The sequence below is a fragment of the Quercus suber genome, unplaced genomic scaffold (genome assembly GCF_002906115.3).
Source record: "Quercus suber isolate HL8 unplaced genomic scaffold, Cork oak 2.0 scaffold_152, whole genome shotgun sequence".
NCBI classification, from domain to species: Eukaryota; Viridiplantae; Streptophyta; class Magnoliopsida; order Fagales; family Fagaceae; genus Quercus; species Quercus suber.
Window position 1 is genome coordinate 241,960 of NW_027069613.1, and position 11,643 is coordinate 253,602.

General features: G+C 33.4%; 1 protein-coding gene and 1 long non-coding RNA gene across 2 annotated transcripts; one reads left to right on the forward strand and one right to left on the reverse strand.

The window, feature by feature from the left end:
• Positions 1-5,854: 5,854 nt before the first annotated feature.
• Positions 5,855-7,635, reverse strand: LOC112012527 (protein VERNALIZATION 1). Its single transcript, XM_024044901.2, has 2 exons — positions 6,240-7,635; positions 5,855-6,123 (listed from the first exon to the last, which is right to left on the reverse strand). The coding sequence occupies exon 1, from the start codon at positions 7,481-7,483 to the stop codon at positions 6,263-6,265; it is 1,221 nt and encodes a 406-aa protein (XP_023900669.1). The 5' UTR covers positions 7,484-7,635; the 3' UTR covers positions 5,855-6,123; positions 6,240-6,262.
• Positions 7,636-9,406: 1,771 nt separating this feature from the next.
• On the forward strand, positions 9,407-11,239 carry LOC136069102 (uncharacterized). The gene is made up of 3 exons (XR_010630381.1): positions 9,407-9,545; positions 10,257-10,342; positions 11,065-11,239. It is a non-coding gene; the product is annotated as an uncharacterized LOC136069102 (long non-coding RNA).
• The last annotated feature ends 404 nt before the right edge of the window (positions 11,240-11,643 follow it).

The following is an 11,643-nucleotide window of genomic DNA, read 5'->3' on the forward strand; positions in this document are numbered from 1 at the left end:
AAAGTGGGTGTTTTTTTTGCAGGGACTCCGTCCCTAACCCTTGAGTCTGGCTCCACCCACTCACGGGTAGGATATTTTTTGCCTCCCACCGAGGTGATATTCGGTTCCTTGATCCTATCCAGCCTCGCCCACCCAAATTTTCCTTGGGTCAGGTCTGGTAAGCTGATTTTTTTCCTCTAATTTTTTATAATTATATTTTATTATTAATTAGTTAATGAGCTATAACTCAATTAATACTTTTGCTATAGATAAAAGGATGAAGAGTGAGAGGCCGTGGGTAAAAAAAAAAAAAAACAAAACGAGTCCTAACACAGCTGATCCAGTGCCTCTCTTCTCCCTCTCTGGGTTCATGGTCAACATTCTTGAATTGGCATTGGCCTTTTTGGCTGGAGTTGAGATTGGAGAGGCTGGGCCATTGGGGTGGTGGTTATTTTTGTGGCTAGGGTGGGTTTTGGTTGGGGTTTTGTGGTGGGTTTTGGGTGTCGAAAACTAATTTGAACAATGGAAGAACAAGGGAAGGGCGGTGGGTGGTGTTGCTCGATGGAACTCACTCGGTTACTGATGGCTTTTTTTTTTTTTTTTTTTTTTTTTACTTTTACTTTGGTTGCTCGGTAACGGTGGTGGGTTTGTGGTTGGTGTGTCGTGGGTTGAGGCAGAGAGAGGATGAGAGGGAAAAGTGGGTTGGTGTGTTGTGTGGTTGGTGTGCCGTGGTTGTGTTGTGGGTAGTGTTGTGGGTTGAGGCCGGTGGGTGGCGTTGTGGGTTGAGGTCAGTGGGTGGTGTTGTGAGTTGAGGCCGGTGGGTTGTGCCATGGGTGGTGTCGTGGATGATGCTGTGGGTAGTGCCGTGGTGGTGCCGTGGGTTTGTGGTGGCTTTGTGTGGGTTTGTGGTGGCTTGGGTGATGAGAATAAAAAGAATAAAAAATTATAAATAAATAATATTTTAATTAAGTAGTAAAAAATAGAAGTTTTGATATTAGGTGTATTGAAAAGTAATGTGTTAAATGGTATAAAGTTGGGTTTTTAAATGCTAAATGCTAAAATTGAAGTAAAAAGGTAAGGGTCTTCTTAGAATTATTAAAATATAAAAAAAAAAAAAAAAAAAAAAAAAAAAAAAAAAAAGAGAGAGTAAAAGGTTAAGGGACTATATGGTCTAAATTAAGGTTGTAAATGAACCAAGCAGTTTATGAACAACTCAAGCTTAACTCGAAAAGGGGAAAAAAAAATATTTATGTTCATTTATTTAGAAAACAAGCCAAGTTCAAGCCTTAAGTTTAGGCTTGATTATTAAACGAGCCAAGCTCAAACATAATAATGTCATGAACAAACTTGTGAACATGATGACTCAATTTAACTATATATAATATTATATTTTTATATACATACTTGTCTAAAAATATATTTATATAGACTTGAAGTTGGATATATAAGTTTGTTAATAGGTTCACATGATATTAAATTATTACTTGTAACTTATTAATGATATAAACAGTCTATTTGTATAAAAATTCATAACATTGTGAAACGATCAAATATTTTAGTCATGCTTTCACAATATATAGAAAAATAATAAGTTAATCAAGCTTGCTCGACCAAAAAAATAAGCCAAGCTTGAACATAAAATCTTGTTTGGTGATGAGATCAAGCACGACTTGTGTTCGAAAAAAAATAAATAAAATAAAATAAAATTGAAGTTTTAGTACTCAACACGACTTGGCTCGTTTACAGCCTTAGCCTAAATTGAATTTTAGCCAAATAATAATAACTTGTCACTAGTTCGTGGTGGAGACAACTTTATACTCCCTATTCCAAATTTGATTCGGGTGTGAAGAATTGGAAATTTTCATATAATTTATATTGATATATTTTATGCTTGATATATAATTATGTTTTCTAATAAATATATGTCAAAAATATAAAATATATAAATTTCTTTAATTATACTATTTTTGTTTTTATGTTTGATGATTTTGATTGTTATATTGTTTGCTGTAGTCCTAAAACTTGATTTGTAAGTGCTTCATGATTTGGATATTTATTTTTATTAGAATTATTTATTTTTGATAAATTCCGCTCGCATTCTATCATTCTTGAACTCACTTCACCCTTTATTTAGAACCTATAAGAGGAGAAGGTGAAAAAAAAAAAAAAAAACGAAAACAGAGAAGGAAGAAGGTTGAGATTGGATTGACGGAAAAGAAAATGAGGGAGAAAGAGAAATAATAAGAAGAAAAGAAAGTGGGCCCTACTGAATAAAAAAATATTATAAGTTTTACAATTGGTGAATAGTGCGGTCTCAAATATGAGATTGCACTGTTCATTAATTGCAAATATCATGGCATTTAAAACACTCGATGGAGTTTGTTTTTTAGAGTTTGGTGTGTCAAATGCCAAATATGGCATTTGACACACTTGATGAGAATGCTCTTAGGGAATGATAGGATTGATAATTTTAAGAGAATTTTTATTTTTATTGTTTTTTGGTTGTTAGGCTATTACATAACTTAAGGAATAACTATTTCAGAATGCTCTTAGGGAGTGATAGGATTGATAAATTTAGGAGAATTTTATTTTTATTTTTTTTAGTTGTTAGGCTGTTACATAACTTAAGGAATAACTATTTCAAATCTTTTAATAATGAATAGCTATTTCCCGTAATGAGTGCAACCAAACAATTGAATGATTATTATAAAGGAATAGTCATTCTTATTCCATTCATGAATCTATTCTCGTATACGAAACATGCATTAAGTAAATTTAGACACGTTTTATTCAAAAATCCGAAGTCTACCAAAACACTTCGTCCACACATTGGTGCTAATTTAAGTCTCCCACAAAGTCTCTACATAATTCACACACTACATCCAAAGTGTTACACCATTCTCTTCATCCACATTTCATTGTAAGATGCATATTAGTATCTTCTACGTTCTTGTTTCCACTTCACCGTGCAATAATTCTAAGGTCACAATAATTTTATAAGAATAATGTTAGAGATACAAACTATTTTACAAAAAAAAATTATAAACTGCTGATGTAGTGAGTTATTATTGGTAAATAAAGAAGTGATATTAATGGTAGGCCTAGATGAAAACCAATAAGAGGTTAGCCGCATCAACATTTTGTAAAAATATTGTAAAATAGTTTGTGACTATAGCATTACTCATTGTATAAAATATTTTTCAATTGTTGATGTGTCAATTTATTAATAGTAAACAATAAAGTAATATTAACTGTAACCCACATACTTGGTGGTTAAAATAACCATCCACGAGGAGAATTCTATTGATAATAATAATAAAAATATTTCACTGTTACCAACATTTTATACACACACACACATATATATATATATATAATCTTTTAGGGAGTGGCTGGATTAATAATTTTTGGATTGATAATTTACGAAGAATTTTTATTTTTTTTAGATATTATGTGACTAAAGGAATAGTTATTAGTCTATTACAGATCTTTTGATAATAAATAGCTATTCACTGTAATGAAAGTGCAAACAAACAGTTGAATGATTATGAGTTTGGCTTACCTCTAGTATTTTTTTTTAATTGGAAATCTCCTTTTGTTTTAAATACACAATAGCAAGTGGTAGTTTGTTTGAATCTCCACCTTTTTATTTAGTTAATGGGTAATATGACAGTTTCTCATTAAAATAAAAAGAGATTCTAATTAAAAAAGTACTGGAGGTAAGCCAAACCCAATGATTATTATATAAAAATAGTTTTTCTATTACTAGGTTTATTCTCACGTGTCAAAGGCCTTGTAACTGAATTGATACTTCCCCATATACCAAGTACTTGGAAGTCTAGGAGGGAAATAGTTCGAGCTGCAGTTACCAAATATGCATTAAGTATATAAAGACGTTGTATATTCAAAAATCTGCAGTTAACCAAAACACTACATCCAAACATGGGTGCTAATTTCAATCTGCCACAAAGTCTTTACAAAATGCATACGCTACATCAAAAGTTATACCATTCTTCTAATCCACATTTTGTTAGAAGATGCGTGTTACTATCTTCTTCCTTGTTTTGGTTTTTTTATGCAATGATTATATGGTCACAATAATTTTTAAAATATATTTCACAAACCACCAATATAAGTTTTTAATTAAAAAAAAAAAAGTAATATCTATGGTGTACCTAGATAAAAACCAAGACATACCTACAAACTCAACTTTTATGAAAAATGTGAAATTTATTGTCTGTACCATTTCTTATGGATATGTATCTGTAAATTGAAACTCTTGCCCACTTTGCACACTTGTAATCTACCACTCTGTATTCTCTCTTAAATTGACAGATGATGCTTTAAAATATGTTTGCGCGTGATAGTCACGTATGTCTTAATAAATACATTTATAATAGGATAGAATTTACCTCCTAATCATTTTGGAGAATCATTCCTCAAAAATAGTACGTGGCAGATGAAATGATCATTCACGTGTAACTTTATTCATATGACAGTTTTAATAAGTAATGTAACTTGTTTATATAATAAATGTAAATGATTTTATGAATAGACACATAGTGGGCAAAAGGAGATTCTACCAAACTGGTTTGGAGGAAAATTTTGCCCTTTATAGTAACACCAACAACAAACAACAATACCGCAGTATGCGTTGTCTTTGCATTTCTCTTCTGGTTGGTATTATTATACCAGTAGGTTTAGATACATAAATTTTATTTTTTTTTTCCACAACTTTTAAGGTAAAAAGTTATTAATGATAGATAATAAAATGTTATTAGTACTAGACACATGAAAAAAATTGTAAAAATCGCGGGAAAATTTGTGGCTAAAGCACTAATCTTTATCGTACCCCACTTAAACATTAGACGAACAAAGGATGTTTTAGGGTAGAAAATTAATAATAACAAAAATGATTAGATGTCTTTACAGTAATGTTAGGGATAATATTGGTTTTATTATATAAGTTTTACAAATTGATTTATCACTAGTCCTAAAAAAAAAAATTTCAGACATGTTATCAAGTTGTTGAGGTCACCCCCTCTCCTTGTGTGTTTGTTTCTTTAAAAAAAAAAAAAAAGATTAATTATCTGACTTTGTTTATGCCTCGTTTTTTCTTAAAAGTTTACTATGGATTTTGAGTGAAATTTGTGGTGTGTTTTCGTATTAGAAACCCAACCTCTCTCTCCTGCATGTGTGTTTGTTTCTAAAATTGAAAAAAGAAGAAGAAGAAGAAGAAGAAGAAGTAAATATCCAAAATTTCTTAAGAGAGTGTTATGTGTATTATAACTTACTCCATCCTCCCTTAAAAGTGTACCTTGGTTCTTGAGTTGATTGTAGTGTGCCTTGGTTTTACTTAAAACCCCATCTACTCTCATCTGTGTTTATTTCTTAAAAAAAAAAAAAAAAAAAGTTGTTGAGTTGACACCAAATACATTCATTGCCAGGTCAGTTTGTAAGCCTTTTATAGTAAATGGGTAGCAACTTCAATAGTTTCCTTGTATATTTTACTACTAACATTTTAGTGATTGTTATTTGTTGTTAGTCTGGATTTTCTTCACGTCATGTTTAAATCTCAGAACGATTTTTCCTGTGTTTTCAGTGAAGTGGGCATGTGCTAGTCATTGGAGTCGCACCAGTTGTTTGCCAAATTATTCACTTTCGTCAATAAATGCAGTGCAGTGATGATGGCTCATTGGCTTGTAACGGGTGAAGCAAGATAAAATTCTCAAGGCACGTACCTATAGCCTTTTTCAAGTCGTTTTTGGTATAGAAATAGAATATGTGAAGTTATAAATTTGTATTCATTTTAATTTGTTCCCATTCATTAGGAGGCTTCATATCTTAGTTCTTTTAATTATTTCTGCAACATACATAAACCGAAAAGGACTGCTATTGCTTGAAATTAGAAGAGAAAAACATAACATTACTGTATAGAACATCACTGTATAGAGAAATTTATGGCCAAACATGAATCAGACATAAAAGCCATAAAAGGAACCTAACAACATTCCTATTAGATCAAACAACAAAACTAGAAAAGAAACTACTCCAATATAAGGGGAGAAAAAGTAAGGCCATTCTTTGGATGATAAAGTAAGGCCACTGTCTGGATCATAAGGCAATCCTGCATCACTTCCAACACTGCTACAAAGCATAAACCAAAAGAGAAAAGAACAAAACTGTTACATAACATTGAAAGAGAGAAACATATGACTGCAATAGAGAAAATTCATATATGAATGAACATAATCACTGACCTTTTAGATCTAGGATCCAAAATCTAAGGATTGAAAAAGTGAGCTTGCCATGGTTTGGTGACATCGTAAGGCAAAGGCAGCCCTGCATCACTTCCAGGCCCAGTAATGCTCCTTTGTTGCCATGATTTGGTGACATCATAAGGCAGCCCTGCATCACTTCCAGGTCCAGTACTGCCTCCTCCATAGTACCCAGGCAGCCCCATGTCACTTCCACCTCCTCCAGATCCAATGTTTCCTCCATGAGGCATCATGCCAACCTCCATGTCACCTCCAGCAGCACCACCTCTCATATTCCCATGATAAGGAAACCCCATCCCCATATTATTTCCTCCACCTGTGGCTCCATAATTCCCATGAGGGAGCTCCATGTGATCATTCACATTCACACCACTGTTAATTCCATAATTCCCATAAGGTAGGACTCCCATCTCACTTCCTCCAGTACTACTAGCACCTATAAAATCCCCATAAGGCAACCCCATCTCAATCCCACCTCCAGTTCCTCCATAGTTCCCATAAGGTATCGGCCCCATGTCACTGGCACCACTAGGACCACCAATATATGAATTTGGTGGTAGCCCCATGTCACTCCTAACACTGCTGTTACTGGCAGCAGCCTTTTTTTCATGTTGGCGTATCATTTCAACAAACCATGGTTCCCACATGTAAGACTCTGTGGGAGCCCTACCCTGATCAGCAGTACTGCCACCTGCTCGGCCTGTGTCATCCGAATCAGGAGGTGGAGGAGGCATAGAACCTGGAGCACCAGAAACCTGCTGGAAATAATCCATCCTTTTCCTGTTCTCCTTGATCTTCTCCTCCAGCATCCATGCCAAACCTGTCATTTCACACAGTTCAAGTTCTGCCAATCCCTTACCTTGATCTACTTGGTGCATGAGATGCCCCATCTCCATTTCTTTGTTCTTCCTCTGTTGTTTCCGCAGCTGTTCTTGCGTTTTGGTTGCCCTCTCACGGAGATAAGTCTCTTGGTTCATCATTTTCTTGTGCCTCTCCATTTCTGGCACGCCCTGGAACCTTGTCAGCAGTTGTTGCACCACCTGGCGAGAGGGCCAAGCTGCTGGCTCCTCATTGTCAGGGCCATAGATGACGACAAAAGCATTCACACCACACAGGGTGGTCAGCTCACTCACTTTTTTCAATAATCCCACCCTCCTTTTTTTGAAACTGGCTTTCCTAGCACTATCATTCACAATCCACATAAGTTTGACCTTCTTCCTTGTCATGGTTAGTGCTTTGAAGGCTCTCACTCATGCTCTAACTCTACCAACCCAAGAGTATATATAGGGGGCATGATATGGGGTAGAATTGGAATACAAGTAAATAGGAGGGTCAGGACATTAAAACTGAATTTGTGTATAGGTTAAAAAATCTATAACTCTAGATTATATGTGATTATGTTGTATTAGTAAGGTAATTAATTTTGATGCTGGCTGAGGTAGAAAATTCATTGTTCTTTAATGCTATGTGTTTAAAGTATAGCTGGACAATTACCAGTCCTTTGGTTTTTTTAATTGCTTGAATAAAACCACACACAATCTTCATTGACAGAGGTAAGATATCAGTAAGTAAAATGGGATACAAATCTAATCTAATGATCATCAACGTTGATTTCAAATAAGGACCATCCAATGGACTGAAGTGGTTCGATGTAGATTTGAAAACTAATCTTAACTGTCCATTTCCATTCATGGGTTATGATTATAAAGCATATTGATTGATCGATTTCATGAGGACTAGAGCCTAGCTTTCTATGATGCGCTGCAGCCACGTGCTACGCTTTCTCAGGATAAGACCATATTTATAATCTAAACCCCTTACAAATATGCATACTGACTGAATTTGATTTTTTTTCTTGAAAAGTAAATCAACTTACTTGGATTTTTCTAATAAGAGCTTTGACTTTTTTTCAACAGAAAATATCAAAGGTAATCTTATGAGGTGCATTTCACAAATGCACATTAACTCATGCATTTGAAATTAGAATCTATCTAGATATGCACAGATAATTCATGTCGATATTTATCTTAAGGTTGATTGCGCATTTAAGTTACATACTTTTTAGAGGGCATGAAAATCAAGTGTAGTAGAAATTTTGTTAAAAGCTACATTGTGTATCATAAATTACATTTCTATTACATTCTCATAAAAGGCATTCATAAATGTGAAATACTGTAATTGAATTGGAAACATCTGTAATTTTCATAACAGTGACAAATTCTGCATAAAACTTGGTAATAAAGTTGAGGTTGGAAACTTTTGTGTTGTTAAAGAGTTAGACAAAGCCTTGAAGTAAATAATGAATCTAAGTTTCCAAAAATCTAAAATTCTAAATCCATTATGTTACAGAGGTTTGAATTCATCCCAAAGAACATTTAATTGAACTACTCCTTAGATTGTGCTCCTTTCTATTCTTACCTCAATCCCTTTTTAACCCCTTCTTTACCATCTTCTTTTCTAGTTTCTATTTGCATATCATATTTTTCATTTTTGATGAGCTAAAGTGATGGTTTATCTATGTATATATATCTTCAACAATAGTATACATATACATGCCTTATTGTGTACCTATATATGCATAGGTTTCTTCTACCCTAGTTTATGATTATGATAAGAATACACGTACACACGTTACATAATTTACTCTTTGACAGAAGAAAATGTAACAGAAATAAACAAATTTTCAGCCATGGGCTACTTTCAAATCTCATTTCAACTTAAATCATTTGTCTGATTAAAGAAAACAATTCACAGATATGTACTAATACATTTACTCTGCTCTTCTTGCCCTGCAGTTGCAGCTCATAAAACTAAGGTTAACTTAGCATTATGAGTATTTTCATGAAACTTCTGTTAAGAAATAATTGCTTATGAGATTACATATAATATAATTTTTTTTTTGCCATTGAGTTGAAGAAACTAGAAATCATTTATAGTAAACATAACTAGTGTTTGTAATAACTATAAATTTTATCTAAGTGAAAGATTCTGGACCAATTTAGTATCAACCTTGAAAGTGCATAACATTAATGCCAAAAATAAAGTGAAGAAGCACATAAGTGAGACTGACTTTGGAGTCATATTCATTTAAGACAATCTTGTCGTCATGTGCACGTGGAATTGATGTGATTTCGATTCATTGCAGTAGATCTATCCTTCAACTGAAGATGGAATGTAAGTGACGATCTTGTCGTCATATGCACATGGAATTCATGTATAACTTGGAATCTTTCAGGAGATCTACCCTTTAACTAAAGACAATATAAGTGAGTTATCAATCCATTCAAGGTAAAATACTTGAAACCTATGCTCATATGCATACACAATAAGGTATTTTATATGCATACTATTTTGAAGATATATATACAGACATAAATGATCAATTTAACTCTTCAAACATGAGAATATGATGCACAAATAAGGACCAGAAAATCAGATGGTAACAAAGGGATTATGATAAGAGTACACATACACATGCATACACATGTTAGATGCTTTACTCCTTTAACAGAAGAAATTGTAATAGAAAGAAACAAATTGTCAGCCATGGGCTACTTACAAGTCTCATTCCAACTTCAATAATCTGTTCTGATTAACGAAAAAATCACAGACATGCACTGATACATTTAGTCTACTCTTCTTGCCCTGCATTTACAGTTCATGTTATATCTAAGGTTAATTTAGCTTTATTAGTATTTTTGTGAAACTTCTGTTAAGAAATAATTGCTAATGAGATTACATATAGTATAATTTTTTTTATCCACCAAGTTGAAGAAACAATAAATCATTTATAATAAACAGAAATAATGATTGTAATAACTACAATTTTATTTAAGTGAAATATTTAGGATCAATTTAGTATCAACTGAAAGCACATAACATTAATGTCAACATTATGTACGGAAGCACATAGGTGAGATTGATATTGGAATCATATTCATTTAAGACAATCTCGTCGTCATATGCACGTGGAACTGATGGGACTCGGATTCTTTGCAGGAGATCTGTCCTTTAACTAAAGATGGAATGCAAGCATGTAACCTGGTTTCTTCACAGGAGATCTATCATTTAACTAAAAATAAAATGTAAGTGAGAGATCAATGCATTCGATGTAAAATACTTGTTATCACTACTAACAGAAAAATGGTGGATTAAGGACAAAATTGGAATTTACAACTTAATATTGGCTGGCTGCATGCGTAAAAATGCCTATTACCGGACTAATAGCAATTGTTTAGCAGCCATACCTTGAGTACCCCATATCACTGGGTATCAACTGGCTCAAGTTTGGTCATTAAAAATAATAGTTGAATTGGGAACCAAATGAAACGCTTCATTTGCTATAGATGCAATCATCCAAACTATTTGATAGGAAAATTGATGATTCCTAGTAATGGGATTGACATTACATCTGTACATATAGCATGCGGAGGAAAATAAATAATCTTTTATTTATTTTAGGAGCCTTTAGTTTTCCTACAATGCTAATAATGCTTTGTCTGGTTAGAGGCAAGCTAGCAAGAGGATGCCTTGTACACAAAAGACAATAACAGGAATTGGGGTAAAACAAAGTGATTAACTCCTGCTCTTAAGAATTAGAATAGGTCCCTCCATGGAATGACATTCCATAGCAAAAATGTCCCTTTAATTTCACCTTCTATCTCCTTTATTTGGGGCACATATATTTTTATAACTTATTACTTTTTTTTATATATTATTATCTTGCTCTCAGGTCTGCTCTTCTGTGTATTTATATGTGGAACTAGTTTCGTTCATCCTTTGATTTTCTGATTTATATTTTCACCAGAAAATATACTCATGGAAGCAATGCAGCTCTAGCGAAATGGAAATAGGAAATCAATCCGTCACAGACAAGGAAAGCGCTTTCAGATAAATAAAAGAAAATTATTATTAGGAGATGAGTGTTACATGCTCAGGAACAAGAAAGAAACAAATAAACATACTCTTCTTTTTCATTAAGGTTTTTTTTTTTTTTTTTTTCCAATTCTTCATCCCAAAAAAGAAATAAAAGAAAAGGAAACATATGTGATTCACCATTTTTGCATTTGACTTTATAAAGTTGTTATTAGCATTTCTCAGTTGTTTTGGCCATTCCAGATGGAAGCAATGTCAATAGAGGCTTGATGATGATCGAGCATGGTAACTAACTCAGGAGCCTAGCATTTCCTCTTCTTCCTCTTTTGGTAGGTGGCCTAATCTACTTTCAGAGAGGAAGAGAACTGATGGCTGAGGCAGAGTTTGATACTAAACTAATCACCTCGAAGGAGATTTGTTTTTCCTATTAATGAACAATAAAATGTAATTGCAAACTCTACCAAAGTAAGTAAAAGGAAATCCAAGTTAACGGTGGACATTATACTAAGCC